The sequence below is a fragment of the Mesoplodon densirostris genome, chromosome X (assembly GCF_025265405.1).
Source record: "Mesoplodon densirostris isolate mMesDen1 chromosome X, mMesDen1 primary haplotype, whole genome shotgun sequence".
Classification (NCBI taxonomy): Eukaryota; Metazoa; Chordata; class Mammalia; order Artiodactyla; family Ziphiidae; genus Mesoplodon; species Mesoplodon densirostris.
The window spans coordinates 126,823,550-126,844,845 of record NC_082681.1 but is presented as its reverse complement, the minus strand read 5'-3'; the positions used below and the strand labels follow the sequence as shown (position 1 = coordinate 126,844,845).

At 43.1% G+C, this 21,296-nt stretch overlaps 1 protein-coding gene across 1 annotated transcript in view; it reads right to left on the bottom strand.

Moving 5' to 3' along the window:
- GPM6B (glycoprotein M6B) overlaps positions 1-19,993 on the bottom strand; it is a 163,040-nt gene extending 143,047 nt beyond the window's left edge. The window contains exon 1 of the mRNA XM_060087625.1: positions 19,916-19,993. Within this exon, the coding sequence (XP_059943608.1) occupies positions 19,916-19,919 (4 nt within the window). The 5' untranslated portion in view covers positions 19,920-19,993. The remainder of the gene's footprint in view (positions 1-19,915) is intronic.
- Positions 19,994-21,296: the final 1,303 nt, after the last annotated feature.

Sequence of the window (21,296 nt, the reverse complement as noted above, 5' to 3'; positions counted from 1 at the left end):
TTTCTCAGTGATCAAGGGCGCTGAGTTGAGCCATCAGAGAAAAAAAAAAAAAAAAGATGCTAATACAGAAAGACAAACACACTCTGCCAAAGAAAGATTTCCGTGCCGGCAGGAAGGGACGAAAGGGACGCTCACAATTGAAGCAGTACTCTTTCCCACACTGCCCCCAAGGCACTGGAATGGATATTTACGAAAAAAAGGGGGGGCCGCATGGGCAGCGACATGTTTATATCACCCACGTGGATACAGGATGCACGGATGCATCTACGTCAATTGTTACTCCCCACTTACCCAGGACTTGAAATGTGCCGAGGCCTCGTCATTTGCAAAACAGTCAAGTGGAGAGACTCTGAGTGGTCAACAGCTGCCACAAAGCCCACTCCACAAAGGATCCACAAAGGAACCAAAAGCTCCCAGGCACCCACTCCAGGCTGTCGCCTGCAAAATAATGCAGCTCTCTGTGCTGCTTAAGTTAGTTTACAAAGAACACATATTTGTTTATTAATTCGTGTGTGTGTGTTTTAAGGAGGTTCCATCTTCAAAAAATAAATAAAATCAGGTAGCCGATTGGCTATCATGGGACCTCTGTGACAGCAGAAGGGAGAGAGCAATCGACTGAAATATTCCAATCCAGTGTCGTAGAGACTCAAGCGAAAAGTGGGCACATGGCCTCAACAACAGGCAGCCGACTGAAGACACCCTGTATCCCGCCCAAGTACAATTCATCCCTGAGCCCGTCAAGTCTCTCGACACGATCTATTAAGGTTGTTTCACTCAGGTAAACATGGCAAGGACACATATAAGCTATTTTGCAATATTCAAATTTTTAGTGGTGGAAATTGAAAATATCTTTAGTGCTTTATAGTAATAACCTCTGGCATTTCTCCCAACAACTCCTGTGATCAAGTCATTCGCTGAGATGCCAAATGAGGAGTGACTCACTGGACATGAGCAAACTACTTGCAGAGATTTTTACAGCAATCACACTGTAGATATTTTTAAGCCAAGTAAGCACAGCCTGCCATTTTAAGTACAAAGTAACCATGGCAACGATAACATAGACCCTATCTCCTCTACCCTCAAGATAAGTTTTCATAGGTAATAAAATTATATAGAAATAATTAAATGAAGCATTCCATTTAAGACTAAACTATATAAGAGATTAGAATTCGTCAGGCATTCAAGCAACACCTTAATTAATGTTCAGGTTCCTGTGATGGTGTCACCAGGCTTCTAAAGAAAGAAGCATCATGTAACAGTGGTGTTTCATTATGTCATTACAGTTACTGACATCACTGATGGTTTATCTGGTAACGCAACTTGTGGTTTTGATCGGCTTTATGACCAACCATCTCTATTTCTCTCCTAATTGCATTAAACTATCAATGATGATTTGCTACATTCACAAAGTGCCCTTTGGCGAAGGTCTGAGTCTGCCGAGCTGAATATGTTTCAGCCGGATGTCCACTTGCAAAAGTAGCAACATTCAGATATAACAAAATCTGATATCTGTTTATACTGTCATTACAATAGCCAGTTACTTTGTGAAAGGAGAGAAATGTCCCCTACATGGTAATATATGTGGTAGGCACGCAGCGCAGAATTGGCACCGTCCTATCATCAGAAGAAAATCCTTTTCTGAATACATCTCTGTTGTTTTCTTTTCATTTTATCACAATTTCTCTGCTCACAGGTCCATCTCTCCCACCAGACTGCAGACTCCTCAAAGGCCAAGGACTCTCTTACTCACCACCATAGTTCTTGCAGTTAGAGCTGCACTTGGGCAATGAAAGTGTGCAATGAAATTTGGGAAGCTGGGTCTCACATGATGCCTCTGATGAGACCAACAAAAGCAGTCGCATCACAGCAAAGAACTACCGTGGACGTTCAGAGCTTGGGCTCAGCTGGACCAGTCTCCTTTCTTCCCAGGCAGCATGGCATCTGACTGTGACAATGACCAAACGGTAGCCCTTCTCTGTAACATTACAGAGACATTTCCTCATGAGAATGGAAGCACACACAACTCCCAGTTACCTGGGCAGATGAGCTACAGTGGGGCAAATCTTTCTTTCCTCCCTTGATGTACTTATTTGGAGAAGCCGTCTCAACTCTTCAATTTCGGGGAAGGGCCAAGAGAGGCCAAACCTTTTATCACAGAGATTTCAAATAATAGTACACCAGTATGGCGGACAGCACAAAAAGGGATCAGGCAAATGGACTGGAGGCGCGGGCGGAAGGCAGGAAGGAGAGAGTTTCTTCATTGGCCAATATGTGGCTCTAGGGTTTCTGTTCGTATATACATATATATACATATATATGTATATTTTCATGATAAAACACCTGCTTCCAAATACAAGGATAAGGAGTATAATAAACAGGGCTCGGATGGCTTGCTGTTTCATATTAGGATAAATTCTTAATGCTAGGAAACTAAGACAGAGATTTCCCCATTCTTCACTTCATCCCCAAAAAGCAGTTTTATATTTCAAGTAATGTTCAGGAATGCTGAGCAGGGAAAAATTACAAAAGAATAAGACTTTCCAACAACCTGTGGAGAAGCCTCAATATGAGGAATTATACTGGACTTTTCTCATGAACGTATCAAAGGTGCATGGGGGGCCTCCCTGGTGGCGCAGTGGTTGGGAGTCCGCCTGCCGATGCAGGGGATACGGGTTCGTGCCCCGGTCTGGGAGGATCCCATATGCCGCGGAGCGGCTGGGCCCGTGAGCCATGGCCGCTGGGCCTGCGCATCCGGAGCCTGTGCTCCGCAACGGGAGAGGCCACAACAGTGAGAGGCCCGCATACCACAAAAAAAAAAAAAAAAGGTGCATGGGTTGCAAACGCACGGTAAGATAGAGATATAAATATGTTTAGGAATAACTCAACTGTATGGACATAAAAACCTGACCCTTACCTGGAAATTACCACATTTTATCAATATCAGCTAAAAATATGGAGGACAAATGTTCCTACAAATATCAGCTATCATGAATTTTCTGAGCCAATATTAAGCCACTGAGAAGCATTCATTAAATTTAAGTGAAATAACGGACCAAACATACTAAAGAGCTTCGTACATCTCCTGCTTAACAACTACCCAGACAAGTGTTATCACACACCTAAAGGGAACGCAGCACACAAATCCACATTTACAGGGTAGATAAACTGGGGGACGATTCTTTGCTTTGCCAAATGAGCTGCTGAAGGACAGCAGTATTTGGTTTTTAAGTGTCTGTGAGGGAAACCCCAGGTTTGGGGCTGAGACACTTAAAGCCAGAGTCCATTGAAGACTCATCAGAATGAGGTTTTAGTTGCATCTGCAAAGTTTCAGAGAAAAAATAAACGGGCACTTCCTTTTTCTCACTGCAATTCCAGGCTGGAAAAGTCCCTTGGGAGGGAATATTTAGGCCACTACCTTCTTTTTAGCTTCCTGGGCAGCTAGGCTATATTATATATTTGACTGAACCATATGAAAATGCCATATTGTATGCCCCCAAATGGCCAAATATTGTCTATTTCAAGTGTCTCAACTTAATATCTTCACCAAGGTTGGGGAAATATGCTACTTAACCCAGCCACTGTACTATTCATTAGCAGCTCTTACAAGAAAATAAAAAGGTTAAATCTACTGCTTGAAACTGAATGGTGAATGAAAAAATAATTGTTCACTGCAATGTTCCATGCTATCTTCTTTTGTTACAGGAATATTTGCAAGTTTGCTAGACAGAGGCTGAAATAATAAACAAAACCGTTCAGGCAAAAAGAATTTTCTGAAGCTGATTATGATTTGGTTTTAGATCATACACACTATCATTGTTTGTTTCCTTCTTATCATAAAGAAGGCCTTGTCCAAGGTAAGAGTTCAATGGATGGCAAGTGGATTCAACAAGTAGGTCCAGATCGTCACCAGTAACTAGTGACAACCAGGACTAGGTTTGTCTACATCAGAGACAGGTTTGTCCTGAAGGCTTCCCTTCAGAATGGCACCTTCTGAACTCAGCAAGTTCTACACCTGGGACCCTTTATTCGGTGTCTAGAATCTCTTGCTCTATTTCAGGCCAAATCCCAAAACTTCCCCCAGGCTCTGTGTTTTAAAGGTTTGCAAAGATTGCCTTTCATGATTTCAAAAGTTTAGTCTACAACTCAGTAACAAAAAAACCCAAAGAACTCAATAGAAAAATGCACAGAAGACCTAAATAGACATTTCTCCAAAGAAGACATACAGATGGCCAAAAGGCGCATGAAAAGACACCCAACATTGCTAATTATTAGAGAAATGAAAATTAAAACGACAGTGAGGTATCACCTCACACCAGTCAGAACGGCCATTATTAGAAAGCCTACAAATAACAAATGCTGGAGAGGGTGTGGAGAAAAGGGAACCCTCTTGCACTGTTGGTGGGAATGTAAATTGATACAGCCACTATGGAGAACAGGATGGAGGGTCCTCACAAACTAATAACAGAGCTACCATATGATCCAGCAATCCCACTCCTGGGCATATATCTGGACAAAACTGTAATTCAAAAAGATACATGTACCCCTATATTCACAGCAGCACTATTCACAATAGCCAAGACATGGAAACAACCTAAATGTCCATCGACAGATGGATGGATAAAGAAGATGTGGCACACATATACAATGGAGTATTACTCAGCCATTAAAAAGAACAAAATAATGCCATTTACAGCAACATGGATCCAACTAGAGATGATCATACTAAGTGAAGCCAGAAAGAGAAGGACAAATACCATACAATATCACTTATATGTGGAATCTAAAATACGACACAAATGAACTTATCTATGAAACAGACTCACAGACACAGAAAATAGACTTGTGCTTGCCAAGCGAGAGGGGGTTGGGGGAGGAAAGGATTGGAAGTTTGGGATTAGCAGGTGCAAACTATTATATATAGAATGGATAAACAACAAGGTCCTACTGCATAGCACAGGGAACTATATTCAATATCCTGTAATAAACCATAATGGAAAAGAAAAAAAACAATGTATATATGTACATAACTAAATCACTTTGCTGTATAGCAGATTAACACACACACACCAAGTTTAGTCTAAGTCAGTGTTTCCCAACCTTGGCACTCTTGATGTGACGACCATATGACTGTGTGTTTGGGGAGGGGTGGGCTCTGGGTATCACAGGACATTTAGCAGCATCCCTGGCCTCTACTCACTAGATACCAGCAGCACCCTCCCCCAGGCTCCAGCTGTCTCATCCAAAAATGTCTCCAGACATTGCCAACTGTCCCCTGGGGGGTAAAGATCAATCCTAGCGCAGAATCAGTAGTCTGACAAACTCTTCTTCAAACAAAAAATAACTCATGGTCACTTCTTAAAGAATATGAGGCCTCCATTTCTCACCAGTCCTTGAAAGAATAAGTGCCTGACTTGGCAAATATTACCACTGAGCTTGTGAGGAAAGAGTCTGCCCAGAGGGCAAGTCACACCTCTTCAAGCCCCCAACCAAGCAGAGGCTTCCAGTCAACAACCCAAGCTATGACACAGTTATTTGGTCAGAAGTTTTCTTTCTCTTTTATTTTAAAATTTATTTATTTATTTATTTTTGGCTGCGTTCGGTCTTCGTTGCTGTGCACGGGCTTTCTCTAGTTGCAGCAAGCGGGGGCTACTCTTCATTGCGGTGCGCAGGCATCTCACTGCGGTGGCTTCTCTTGTTGCGGAGCACGGGCTCCAGGCGTGCAGGCTTCAGTAGTTGTGGCACATGGGCTCAGTAGTTGTGGTGCACAGGCTCTAGAGCACAGGCTCAGTAGTTGTGGCGCACAGGCTTAGTTGCTCCGCTGCATGTGGGATCTTCCCAGACCAGGGCTTGAACCCGTATCCCCTGCATTGGCAGGTGGATTCTTAACCACTGTGCCACCAGGGAAGTCCCTTTTTTTTCTTTTAAATGATATCTTACTCGTCGTGTTAGGCTGAGGAAATAGCAATTCAATCACAAAGTAGAAATACCACCATTTCTGCTCAAATCCCCAAGGGCTAAAATAAGACAATAAAAAGTAAAAAGAACTTAACTTTCATGTCTAAATATAGACTTCAATTTTTTTAATTTTTAAAGTATTTTTTATTGAAGTATAGTTGATTTACAATGTTGTGTTAATTTCTGCTGTACAGCAAAGTGATTCAGTTACACATATATATTATTTTTTTTATATTGTCCATTATGGTTTCTTACCGGATACTGAATATAGTTCTCTGTGCTATACAGTAGGATCTTGTGGTGTATCTGTTTTATACACAGTAAGTAGTATCTGCTAATCCGAAACTCCTAATTTATCCCTCCCCCACCCCCTTTCCCCTTTGGTAACCATAAGTTTGTTTTCTATTAGACTTCAATTTTAAATTCCAGAGTTTCTACAATGAGAGACCACTCCAAGACAAAGACATGTAACAAAAAGAAGTGAATTTTAAGAACGGATTCTTATGACTGGGGCGTTTCAGGATTACTCAAATCTAAACGTATGGAAGTCTGTGTGTGCATCGCGGGGGCAGGGGAGAGGGTTGGTGGGGGATGGTGTCCTGGGACAGCAGGCATGTGTGGAAATTGTCCAGTCTCCTTCTGGCCATCATCATCATTAATAGTAAGGGGGTAACTGCACTCTATTAAAAACTGCATTTCCAAAGATGTGTTCTAGGAGAATTTACATTTGTGATTTCTGTTGTCTCCAAATAAATAAACAAAAGTTTGAGGCCTTGTGGAGGACTAAGAATATTTCTGTCAAGTGATGGGTAACAGCCACACATGTAATCTCATTTGACAGCTGAATAAACCGCTTTCCGGAATAAATCAAGCTCGCACCCCAGCCTGATGTTGGCCTCCTCTCAGCAGGGTGAGCAGCTACGTAAAAACATTCCAGGAAAAGTTTTCCATTAAACCACTTCAGGAAACCAGGTAATCTTGAATCGACCAAGGAAAGTTCATTTTCATGAGTGACACTGCCAAAAGGGGAAGTAACACTCCGACAGAAGAGGCGTGGTTAAATCACTCTAGGGTAACCTTAGCTGCACCGCTGTTAAGATATGAGTGGAAGACTGGCTTGCTTGCTTTCTCTTTCAACTGAGAGTCTGCATCTTGAATGTAAACTTGGTCTTTGCAGTGGAGCAAATAGGGCCATATTTTTCTTTTGGGAGAAATCTGCATTTTAACATATTGAGGGTTATATTTTCTTATCTTATTATAATATATCAAGGGTTGGTTTAAGTAAGAGTACCTCACTTCACCTCTTATGACCAGGCTGGTAGGTGATAATTCAGAATCAGCTTTCCCTACAGCCTCTATTAATCTGAAGCATTTTGTACATTCAGCTGCAATCTGCCACAGGTCTGTGTAAGGAAAATATGACATTCCATGGAATTAGTTCTGACCCCGACTGATTTACTTTTTCTCTTTAGAAAAGCCATAGAAAACTATGAGGGACCTTCACTAAATTTTTTTTTAAGGTGTGCAAAAACATTACTGGGGGATGAAAAAGAAGATCTGATTGTGTGGCAAGACGCACCATGCATGCAAATGGACGGTTCAATACAGTGAACACACTATCATGAAAATTATTCTATAAATTCACTGTAATCCCACTCAGAATCCTAACAGGGACGTTTGTGGAACATCAAAGGCTGATTCCAAAATCACAAAATGAAGAATATCTCAGACACTTTGAAAGAAGAACAAGAGGAGAAAACTTCTAGGAGATATCCCAGCTTATTTTAAATCTATACTAATTACGACAGTGCAATCTTAGCAGATGGATGGCAAAATAGAGCAAGAGAACAGAATGGAGTCCAGAGATGTATGCATAGGTACAGTAGAGAAATGTAATACACGAGAGATCATATATAAAAATCAGTGGGGAAAGGAGGAAATATTATGTGGTGGTTTCTGTATAGGAAATGTAAAATATAAATAGATTTCTACATCATACTATACCAAAAAACTAAAATCCCAATGGAATAAAGACTGAAAACTGAAAAGCATAGTTTTTTTTCTTCTTTTTTTTATGCAACACTTTTAAATTGAAGTATAGCTGATTTACAGTGTTGTGTTAGTTTCAGGTGTACAGCACAGTGATTCAGTTATATATATATATATGTATCTGTATGTGTGTGTGTATATATTCTTTTTCAGATTCTTTTCCCTTATAGGTTACTACAAAATATTGAGTATAGTTCCCTGTGCTATATACAGTAGGTCCCTTAAAAGCATGCTTTAAAAGAGAATATATAGTAGAAGAACATCTTCATGACCTTGGAGATAGGAACAATTTTAAAACAAGGCTACAATAAAAGGCACAAATCATAGAAGATTAAAGGAAAAGACTGGTAATTAGAGCTTTATTATAATAAAAAATATTCAGCACAACAAAAGATGTGCTCAACAAAATTAAAAGATAAGCCACAGAGAGAAAGATGATACTGACAACACATTTAACTAAGGGTTATTATCCAGAATGTATAAAGAATTGCTACAAATCAATAGAAAAAAATAATAAGGATACAAATGAAAGAGAAAACTCAAATGGCCAATAACCTACCGAAAAGTTTCAACCTCTCCAGGGAAATTCATATGAAAAACAATGAAATACCACTTCATACGTATCAGATTCTTGAAAAAATTAAAAACGGTGAGAACACCCAATGCTGGAGAAGATGTGGAGAAACTAGAATGCTCAGACACTCCTGGTGGGAGTGTACGTTGTCACCGCGACTTGGGGAGCAGTGGTAACACTACACAATTTAAAGCCAGCTCCATGTGATGACAAGGCATTCATTCTGCTGACTGTGTAATCGAGCAGGACCCTATGGGGCCTTCCCGGGCCAGGCCCCTCCCCCCAAGTCCTCTGCTTTGCCTCCTCTCTCGGAAGTACCTAGAGAACAGTACCTGATGCACATTTCCTGAGTTGTTTTACAAATGTGTAAACCCCCCACCAAAAGGGAGATGTTAACTGCTTGATGCCCAGGCCTCCTGGAGCGTAAGGGCTGATAATATCAACCCCTGTGACACCACCCTGTTCCCTCACCATCAGTCAAGCAGAGGACTGTGCACGAGCTGAGCACACACCCGGGGACTCCCCTCCCTCACCTTGCCTTTTAAAAATGCTTTAGTGAAACCCACTGGAGAGTTCGGGTCTTTTGAGCACTAGCTGTCCCAGACTCCTTGCCTGTTGCTCTGCAATAAATGCTGCACTTTCCCTCACCACAACCCAGGGCCAGTAGATTGGCTTTATTGTGCGCAGGCGAGAGGACCCAAGTTTGGTTCGGTAACAACTATATCGTGACTTCAGTAAGATGACAAAACTCCTCATTGAAGGAATGAAGGCAGATTATTACTAAGTCCCGACAATGCAAGAAGAAAAGGTAATTTAGCAAAAACAGTTTTATATCTATTTCTAAGAGTTTTCAGGAGGATAACCAGAAATCATCCCAGACCTTCAACCCTTTTTCCAAACCTGCACTACACCTGGAACACCCACTTAACCAACAGTTCACTAACTACTGTTAATTCAGCCAATTCCTAAAACTCTATCTTCTTCAGGAAATTAATTGGGAGGAGGTCTTAACATCTGTTACAACCTTATACCCTGAAGCCAGAAAATATTCGGAATGATCGTATCCTGAACAAATACACATCGACAACTTCCTCTTTATTCACAAACCCTCATGATGTATTTTTCCATTTCCGAGGTGGCTAGTGGGGGTACCTTATCTTTATAATCCCGTCATCTGTATGCTTTTTCAAGTACCCATCTCATCTCCCGTCAATTATTTTCAAAGTCCTTCTCACACCTGCTGTGGCAATGTTTTCTACTTAAAACAGAGGGTAGGAACCAGTGGTTGATGTATTCCCTAGCACAGCTCTACACATGAAGGCATTTAATAAATGCTTTTAACCATAATGATTTAGAAACAGGTCTATTTTCCAGACAGAAAACATCACTGAGTTTTAAAATAATGTTATTCATGTTGATCAAAAGCTGCCAGACCTAAGAGTTCATCCTGTATGATTCCATTTATATAAAGTGCACAAACTGGCCAAAGTATGTTGGCAAAAATTAGGAATGATTACCCTTGGTTGGGGCTGCCTGAAGTAGAGCTTGCAGGGGATTTCTGAGGGGCTGGTAATATTCTGCTTCTTAATTTATATACTGGTTAAGTTTGCAAACATTTATCAAGCTGTATGCTTACGACCTGCCCACTTTTTATGTGTGTATTATACTTCAATACCGAATCTTAAAGTGATTTTTATAATATTTGTGCCTCTTGCAAAACATCTAAAATTATCTGTGACAACATATCATTATATAATAGAGCTCACAACAGTTTTTGGTAATCCAGGACAGTGGCTTTGCAAAATGACAGTAATTCATGGAATGAAAACTCATCTCTTTAATGTTCTGAATTCTGCCTTACTTAACTATGGATACTGTCGGACTATTCCACAGGAGAAAACTAAAAAGAAAATATAACATAGACAGCTGCATCAAATAAGGTCATCCTAAGGGTGTGAGTTTCTTTGCTAATTACATCTCCATTCTTTGCTCATTGTGTGAAGGAACAGATGCCTGAATTTAAGCTGCCATTTTAAAAGCCTCCATTTAAACATTCTTTTCAGGGAGTCGTGAAACACCACGGTCCTAAACCTAAAAGGGTGACCTGATACACACACAAAATAGCAGATTTTGTCGGCTCCTTCTGACTTGCACTTCCAAGGTTCCTGCTCTTTGTACACTAGTACTATTTTGCAAGTGTGCTCAGATCCCTCAGAAAACACCAATTTAAGGTCTCCATCTGAGGGCAGGGAGATCAATGGCTGTTCAAAAAGGATCTCTGTGAGCAAGAAGGGGGAAATCAGTCCCTTTAACTCCTGCATTTCTCAAACACACGGAAAAATGTAATGAAGTCATTACTACAGACCCTAAGGATGAAACAGAGGGTTCAGGAGGTTGCCTTAAAGGTTTAATCTGGGTAGATTTGATTATAGCTAAGGAGATGAATTCTAAATTTGGAAAGGCCATCAAGGTAATTAAGGATGTTAAGAAATGTGACTAGATCCTTGAGGTCTTTCTACTTAATGAAGAGAACAAAGGATAATGAAACCAACTCTAGCGAGCACAAGGAACTCCACATAGACTCGGTTCTTTCAGAGATAAAGCATCCTGAACATCAGAACAATTTACCAAGGAAAGCCAGACACTCTGTGTTTGCTCTCACTGTTGAGATGGTTTAGGTACCATTTTACTCCAAAGAGTGAATTAGGTGGTCTGCAAGGCTCCCCACTATATCTCCAGATTCTCTGATGATGTTGAAAAAGGGTTTAAAAAAAAAAAAAACTTCCTTTAACTTGAAAAATCAAGTAACCCTTTTGGAAGGATAACATCTTTTGAACCGGAGATTTTTCTATTCTGTAGGTGTGCTCAACCAAGTTTTCCATGATGCCATTACTCAGATTTTATAATATTGTGAAACACAAGAGGTTTTCAATTCCTCTTACTTGAAAGCAGTGACTCTCAATATGGGGTGATTTTGCCCCCCCAGTAGTTGTTATTTGGCAACGCCTGGAGACAGTTTTGGTTGTCACAACTTGGGGAGTGTTACCGGCATGTAGTGGGTAGAGGCCAGGAATGCTGCTAAATATCCTACACTGCACAGGACAGTCCCTCACAACAAAGAATCATCCAGCTCAAAATGTCAAAAGTGCTGAGGCTGAGAAACACTGATCTAAAAGTACACTTGAAAGGGAAGGAAAGACAACTTCTTTTGTTTCAGTATCTGTCTCCAGTTGCTCTGAAGAGGAAAGTAGAATTTAACAGTCCCACACAAAACAAATACACAAGCAAATACTAAGCAATAACTCTAATGCAAGATCATTTACAACAGATCTTGTCAAACCAAGTTCAAATACAGTTATAGAGCCATTAAGAGTAAAATTCAAAAGATCAGGTTTAAATACTTTTTCCTTCAGCAGATTCTGTTTTTAACCAAGCAATTTTTACTTCTAGACATTAAAATCCTATTTTTTGATTATTAGAAAATATACTTTTTAATTAAGTGATCAGCTCATCAGATGTAGTTATCAGATGTAATATCAACCTACTAAAATAAACTTTAAAATAAATGACCAAGATTGATCAAGAAAAATAAACAGAATACAAATTACCTACATCACTAGGAATGAACAGGGGAACATCACTACAGATCCTACAGACAACAGGATTAGGTAGATAATACAAAAATATTATGAACTTTATATCAATAAAGCTAATAACTTAGATAAAATGAATAAGTCCTTGAAAAACACAACTTATCAAAACTGAAACAAAGAGAAACAGGAAATCTGAATAGTACTATCTCTGTTAAAGAAATATAATTCATCGTTTAAAACATCTGCACAAAGAAAACTCCAGACCCAGATAGCTTCACTGGTGAATTCTTTCAAATATGTAAGGAAGAAATAATGACACTTTCAAAATAATCAAATGTATAAATAGACAAGAACTGGCTTTCATTTCAGTGCCTAACCCCTCTGGAGTCGCACCAGAGACTCTTTCCATCCGCAAAAGGCTCACACTTCCTTCCTTCTCCACTTTATCTTTTGAAAGGGAGGAGGCAATAGACAAGATTATAAATATTCTTGCAAGATTCACCTGTGTGTCCATGTGTAATCAATTAAAGCATTACTCTTCATCCAGTCTTTCAGTGCCCCTCCCCCCATCTTTTTTTTCCCCCCTTTCCTACTTTTCCCCACACCCATTCTCTGCTCTGGCCAGGCCAGTTTCTTCACGATCCACCAGTAAACCTTGCTCACTCCTACCTCTCTTCCACGCGTACCCTAATCCTTTCCACCCTTCTCAACACACCTCAAATACAAGTCTCCCCCAGAAGCTTCCTACAAGCTACTCGAGTCTGGGTTTCTTTTATCTCCTCCGGTAGATTGTCACTTCTCTCCAGCTGTCACTTCCCTGCTTAGAATCCCTTTGTGATTCTCTGTGACCAACAGGGTGACGATCAGATTCTTTCCTGGCTTTTCACTGTCTGGCCTGGCCTCTCTTCTAGCCTCAGCTCTCCCCACTCGCCCACGTTCAGGCCATGCCCACCACCTCAACTTCCCCATGCAGGGGTCTCTGCCACACCTCCTGCTCTTGCACATCTGTACCCAGGGCCTGGGATGTCCTCTCCCGGACACTGACTCCTGTCATCCCACTCATCCTTCAAGACTCAGATCAAGGATAACCACCCTCCCCAGAAAATCCCTCTCAGAAATACCACCCCACCCTCTTTTTATCCCTCAGACAGAGGAAATTATTCGACAGGACCTTGTACTTCTATTATAATTGTTTATCCGCATCTCCAAAATAACTGTGGTGATCTGAGGACAGGACTGGGTTTTGTTCTTTTATTTTTGCTTCAAGACTTAGCACAGTACCTCGCTCATCTGAGTAGGGCTCTGAACGCTTGTTGACTGAGCAGGTGTCTTATATTCCCAAAAGCCTAAGTGGTGATGGCCAAGTAACAGGAACTCAAACACTTACAGATTGGCACATGCTTGTTGCGTGGCACTGTGGTAGGTATTCATTTAACCCAATTACACAAGCTGAGAATGAAAACTCAAGACCATTGTTGCCTTTTAATCCTCAGGGCAATAAGGAATTTCACTGAAACAATGTTGCACTCCAAGCTTTTTTGCACTTCAAAAGTCTGACAAGGAGGAAGTACTCTTCACCAGAGGAAAGTATTTTATAACATTAAAAGAAAAAAGCTAAAGGCAAGAAACAGTAATGAAATAACATTCACACTGTTCTTTAAATTGTTTTTGTGTCTGTATATGCCTACAGCAATCAATTTACTTTAAAAATAAAATTATTTATATTTTTGACTGCACTGGGTCTTGTTGCTGCACACTGGCTTTTCTCTAGTTGCAGCGAGCGGGGGCTACATTGTGGTGCGCGGGCTTCTCATTGCAGTGGCTTCTCTTGTTGCAGAGCACACGCTCTAGGTGTGCAGGCTTCAGTAGTTATGGCACGCGGGCTCAGTAGCTGTGGCACACGGGCTTAGCTGCTCCGCGGCCTGTGGGATCTTCCCAGACCAGGGATTGAACCCATGTCCCCTGCATTGGCAGGCAGATTCTTAACCACTGCACCACCAGGGAAGTCCCCAATTTACTTCTAAAGTGACTTCAAGCTCTGAAATTCTGTTACTCTGTGCAAATCTGTGCTCAATGTATTAATGTTATTAAAGAATAATTAATGTCATTTGCCCTATTTAATTTAGTCTAGATTATCACAGTTTGCCATACATAATTTTATATACTTTGAAATCTATACATTTATAATATAGACAAACCTTAATAAAATGCATTTTATATGATAAAACCCTTATCCTTTCAACAAATATTTGTGGAGTACCTACAATATGTCAATTATTTGAATGAACATTGGGATAAAACAATGAGTAAAGCAATCTTTGTTCTTGACAAATTTGACATTTGAACAGAAAAGCCATATTATAAACACTAACAAGCCAGCTAATAGTAACCAGAAAAATTATGTTAAAGTTATTAAATGGATGACACTGGCTTAAGATACAGTAAGAGCTCTCTTACCAACGTTCACCTAATGGACCCACCCAATTACCCCATACTCTGTATTCTTTCTGTAAACCATAATGACCATCGTCCACAGAACTTGGTTTCTAGGCTATTCTCCAAGACATCTACGTACTACTTGTCCCACCAGCTGAACTGTGTACCTCAGAAGAGTCTGTTATATTTACTCTCAAACCTGTTTATGCCAGTTGTACTTGTTACTAGAATTATGAAATTTAATTAGGTGTTACACAAACTAATAAAATGAGTGCCAAAAGAAAGTTTTTATTTCTTTGAAAACCAGATTGATGAGTCACTTGGAAAAACAGTTGCTAGAATAAGTATGGGCAAGACAATTTTAAAGGTTTAAGGGGAGTGGGGTTGGTGATCTAAAAGGATGCTGCACACACGTTGGCTCTCACTCTAAAAGGATCAAACTGGAAATCAAAAGCCATTGAATTCTGGCTGTGATTTATACACAAGAAAGACTTCAAGAAATTTCAATCAGGGCTCACACTCAAAGACCTTGACTTTACAACAAAATTCTGGTGAATTAATGTTTAAAATTAAATAAAATGTGTAAGACACATATATGGTACTTTTAATGATTCACCACTCTGGCATTTTCAATAAACCATCTAACTGGTTGACCCAGAATGCAGCAGATAAGGATGTCCTCTAAGAACCCCTTAGAGGGGTCAAGTGGTTTGGGCAAGTGTTTTGCTGGAGCAAAAAATTAATTTCCAAGTAATTAATTACTTCCTGTTTGTCACAAACAGTACTCTGTGCTATCGGACTAGAGTTTTATTCAAAATTTCAGTCCACATCCCAAGACTTGAAGGGCGCTCTCTCCTGGACCTGAGGGTGGGCTGTTACTAGGTCTTAACACTCCGAGGGAGGGAGGCTAGCCCATTCTGGGAATACTTCCTGCCCAGCTATTCATTAAGGTACCATTCCTTCGTCTCCAGCTGCATCTGAATTCCTGAGCAAACTTCCAGAAGCAAATGTTGTATGTGTGGGTCCTCAGTGTACGTGCTTCCTTCTGACTCTGGCCTCTGAAGATGGCCTGGGCCCTGGGTGTAGAATCAAGAAAGGCTCTCTAGTGGCATGGACTTATACATACTACCAAAATAGATAGCTAGGGCCTCCCTGGTGGCGCAGTGGTTGAGAGTCCGCCTGCCGATGCAGGGGATACGGGTTCGTGCCCTGATCTGGGAGGATCCCATATGCCGCGGTGCGGCTGGGCCCGTGAGCCATGGCCGCTGGGCCTGCGCGTCCGGAGCCTGTGCTCCTCAACGGGAGAGGCCACGACAGTGAGAGGCCCGCATACCGCAAAAAGAAAAAAAAAAAAAAAAAAAAAAATAGATAGCTAGTGGGAAGCAGCCACATAGCACAGGGAGATCAGCTCGACCACCTAGAGGGGTGGGATAGGGAGGGTGGGAGGGAGGGAGACGCAAGAGGGAAGAGATATGGGGATATATGCACATGTATAGCTGATTCACTTCGTTATAAAGCAGAAACTAACACACCATTGTAAAGCAATTGTATTGCAATAAAGATGTTAAATATATATATAAAAATAAAATTAAAAAAAAGAAAGGCTCTCTGGAGTGGTCAGCTCTAAAGAGAAGAGGGCAGGAAAAGCCAAAGCTGGAGGCCCTAAAGAGGGTGAACACTTCCTCCACCAGTCTCCTTGGAGGAGGGCCAGTTGTCCTGTTGGCGGGCACGTCAAGATGCCAGCATTCAACGCAACTACCAGTGATGCCTGTGATGCTGGCTTCATGAAAACAAACTGTTTAAATAATTAGGGAGCTGTTTTCTCATGTTTTTCAAGCCTAACATGACCCTCTCATTTCTTTTTTCTAAATTACATCCTTTTAGACCTGTAAGGGCCCAAAGAAATGATTTCATCTAGTCCTTTTATTGTGCAGTAAACTGAGCTTAAGAAGAGAAAATGATTTACCCAAAATCACATGGTAATTTCGCGCAACTGCTGGGGCAGGCACCCGGGCCTCGGACTTGCTCTGCTTCCCCTCTATTTCCTGGCCCTGGGGACCACCAGCACCAGCACCAGCACCACCCGAGAGCTTGCTAGAAATGCAGCCACTCAGACCCCACCCAGGCCCAGAGTATCAGACACTGCTTTTTGAACAAGATCACCAGATGACTTGTAGGCACATTATAGTTAAAGAACTGCTCTCAACCAGTTTTTTTTAAATGCTATTTAGTGAAATGATTGACTGTGTTTAAATTCATAATCCTCATAAAAACTTCCCTATCACAAAAACGGATCAAAACAACTATTTAGCTGTTTTGCTGTATCTGATTTCACATATAATTTTCATTTAAAATTACAGGCAACTAATGAAACAAAATTGGCACTTCTCTCTGGATACACGATCCATATCAAAGCTGGGTGGATAGTCTACAAATGCCTCATAAGAGGTTACTGCAGGGAATCCATTTAGTTGGTATGTCTTCAGGCCTATGAAGAAGTAACAGACTCAAAATTCTATTAGGCAACCTGAGTTCCCATCAGAGTAACAGTGACTGAGAGAGAGAGCGCGAGCGAGCGAGCGAGCGCGAGCTCGGGGCAAGTGGGAGCATATACACGTGCACAATGGCCAAATGTGGAACTCTTCAGCCAGTGAAATAATTAGCTTCAACTGACTCATTTAGGTGTTGTACAGCATACAAAAAGTACATAGACATCTTCCCATTGTGCAAAACAACCAACGGTACTGAATAGTCAAACACACTGCAAACATCAATTGGCTCATTGCATTTACATGAAATGTCCAGAACAGGCAAGTCCATAGAGACGGAAAGCAGATTAGTGGTTGCTAGGGGTTGGGGAGTGGGGAGAATGGGGAGGGACTTCTAATGGGTACAGGGTTTCTTTTGGGGGTGATGACAATGATAGCTAGTGGCAGTGGTTGCACAACTCTGAATATACTAAAAATCACTGACTTTGCACACTTAAATGTGTGAATTACATGGTATGTGAATTCTATCTCAACAAAGCCATTAAAAAAAAGTCAACCGGCTCAACAACTTTTGAAAAACATGTTTTCTTTTAAGATGCATTGAAAGATAAAACTGCACGCACCACCACTGCTCATTATTTTCTTTGCCAACTTAAAGATTTTGAATACCTTAAAACGAGTCCAAAGGGACTTTTATCAGTTATTTCCACAAACCTCACCCATTTTACCAGTAAATTAACTGATACCACATTAAGGAAGTGACTTGTATAAGAACCAAAGTCCCTGCCAGTGGACAAATGGTCAGAGTTTTCCCAGCGTTAAATCATTTCAATTACAACATTCATCAGGGTATGTTCGGTAATTAAATACATCTGGAAAAATAAGACCAGTTCATGGCCCTGTGGTGTATTTACTAAGAACCTGCCAAAGGAAATCAGTATGTTTCCCTTCTGACGTGAGGGAACCTTTTTTTTTTTTAAAGTAAAAACTAAAAACTAAAGCCAAGGAGACTGCCAGAACCAGTGAGGTATGCACAAATTAACATAAATTGGTAATTGAAGTGTAGAAGCAATAAATGTCTCAGACACAAGGTACTTCCTTGAAAACAGGCCTCTGGTTTGGGCATTTGCTTCATGAGTACCACATGGAACTTCCACACCTACTTAAAAATAAAGCCCGCCCCAATTAAACCAGGGATTGTGAAAGCCGTTCCCAAGAAGGTCCCCAAGTGGTAATTCGACGCTCAATTTCTAACCGGAATGAATCCGAATGCCTAGCTTTAAAAAACAAAAAACAGCAACAAAAAAAACCCCACCAGAGATAACTTTATTTCAGGAAAATTAGTTAATGCTTTCCTCAAGCCTGCACTTCTGTGTAACTTCAACACGTCTGTGCCAAGCACTGCCCAAACAGTTACAGGCTGTGACCACTCAGTGCGGGCATTAAGAGAAGTAGGAACCAGAGATACAGGTCATGCAATTCTGCCCTTTCTAGAAGGATCTTATCCTATCTCATCCTTAACTTTTTGGTAAGAAATTGTCCTGTTGGATTTTGGGGGCCTTATTTCCTTCCTGATTTTGATCACCTAGTAAATTTTAAAAAACCAAAAAAAAAAGATTGAACTCTAAAAATCTTTGAGCTTCCTTTTAAATGCGAAATAATGTGCCCTCCTTACTAACCCTCAGCGAAATGTTAATCGGTACAAAATTACCACCTACACACTCAATCAATAGCACAGGGAATGTAGGATGGGGGTAGGGGGCCGGGGCCGGGGGCTCAGCAAGGAATTCCCGAGCCCCCCCCCAGGGGCCGCAATGGTTAAACGCACTGACTCCCTCATTAGGAATACTTCCGAGGGGCTCCTGAGTCTTGTGGCTTTTGTGGCTGGAGTCTGTCTGCCACTAGAGAAGGATTACAGAGCAGGGAAAGAAAATCCTTTCCCAAGCACATTTCCAGGGGTGCAGCGGAAAAAGCCTGATTTCCAACGCACTCTTTACGAGTTTTCCGAGCGATACAGCGTCCCCGTTTAACGACATGTTGCTGACAGCAGGATTTCGGGGGTGTCAGGAGGTGACAAGACAGAATCCTACAGCCGCCTGTTATCTGCCCCGGGCCAGGTGGGAGATATTCAATCCCCAGAGCTCGGCTTTTTCACCCTGAGTAGTCGAGCCCCCAGCTGCATCGAAACCCGCGGGGCACATCGTCTCCACCTGCTCCCAGGTCATTATTTTGATAGTTGAAACGGGGGACAAAGAGGCTCACCCTCAGTCCCCTCCTGTCCCTCTCCCTCCCACCTTCCTGGTTACAAGGCTCATGGTTCCCAAACGAGCTCTCGGAAGACCCCAGGGCTGGGGAACTGGGCGTTGGCTTCAGGTGGGTTTAAGGCGAACAGGACGCCGGCACGGTGGGACCGGATCGGACTCGGAGCTCGGGCGACAAGAGGGCGTCCCGGGAAAAGGGCAAGAAGCTACTCTCTCCCACCCCCTGAAAATAAAGCAGGAGCCCGCAGCCCGAGACGCTCCTTCCGCGCCCTGGACTCCCCCTCCCGGGGTTCCCTCTCTTCCCCTCCGGCGAGCCGCACGCCCTCGGGCGCAGCCGAGCGCCGCCGGGGTGGGGACGCCCCCGAGATAGGGCGGGGACGCGCACCTGGGTGTTCGGGACACCTGCGCCGCGCCCCTCCCACCTCCGCACCCCACCCTCTCACCCGGGCCGGGTCGCGGAGGTACCCGCAGGAGGCCGCACCTGAGCGGGGGCGAGGCGGGGGCGCGAGGCCGTGGCCGTGATAGTGGCGGTGGCGCGGGGCCAGCGCGTTGACTTACCCATGGCTGGAGACGGGCGGGAGGCGCGGGCTGCTGGCGCTCGGGCTCTCCGGGGACGGGCAGAGGCGGTGGCACAAGTTTGCAGGTCCGGCGGGCACGTGCGCGGGCGGGCGGGCTGCGCTGGGCTGCCGGGCTGGCTGCTGGTCCTCGCTCCGGGCCGGGGTGGGAGCGCGGCGCGGCTCCGCCTGCATTGGGGGCCGGCCCCGCCGAGAGGGGCCCTGACGTCAGCGCCGGGGGCTTTGTACGCCCGCAGCCGGGGCCCCAACCGGGCAGCGCGCGCGCCGAGGCGGCGGCGAAGCTTGCGGCTTCCTCTGGGACCCCCGAGCGAGCGCCAAGGGGCGCGGAAACCGGAAAAGCCAGCGGGGGGATGGGGAGAGAGGGGAGCGGGCTGCCTCGATCTCGGAGGCGCCGATCCGCGTCCCAGAAGAGAACTATTACAGCTGGAGGGGCCTTTACAGTCCTACTCATCACCCATTGTGCAGATAAAGAAACCGAGGCCCGAGGCACTGCTCCAAGGACTCCCTGTGTTTGAGCAGCCTTGCCCCAATTCACAGTCCCGAAACCTTTTGTTCACGCGGGGGCTGCAGGGAGCTACTTAATTCGGTGGGTCTCCACCCTGGTTGTACATTAGAATCAGCTGGGGAGCTTTTGAAACCCGATTTCATCTGGGCCTCAGCGGGCGGGACCGAGGCATTCGTGCCCCAGAAGGTCCCCAGGTGATTCCAATGTGCGGCCAAGGTCGTCAACACTGACTTGTGGGTAACAAATGGCTTAGAAGGGCACAGACGGCACTCTCCCATCTGGGGTGGTGACAGATTTGGTGGTGTCCGTAATCCGCCTGCTTGATCCCTGGAAGCCCACCCCTGGCAGGCTCTGGGAGACTGTGCAGACCCACCCAAGGCACCCCTTCTCCTGTGGCTCAGGCCTCCTGCTTGAGCCTGTAAGTGAATTAATGGTTTAACAGTATCCAGGTCTTAAATTCCTTCTGTCTCCTTAGACAAGAATTTTCCTGTCTCCAAAGGTATTAGCAAAGCTGTGAGATCCCTGCGGTTTTACTCTGGTTAATGCTTTCTGAGACATTTCTGAGCCCAACCTTCCGCCCTGGTAGTTTATGTTGTGCTTTTTCATTGTTCTGAAAATACATCGTGTTACTTGAACAGAGGGTTACATAAACAGCAACAGTAGATAGTACACTTAAGGGACATTTAAGCCAGAAGGAGGCTTTAGGACTGAGAAAGGGTGCAGGAGGCAAACATTTCATCTATAGAAATGTATTGGATTAGGAAAGATTTTATCAAGGCAAAGCTCTAGAAAGCCTAATAATATTTTGCAGAAAAGGACAGATTTGTGCTAGGCAGATCACTGGCTCGTTTTCACAATC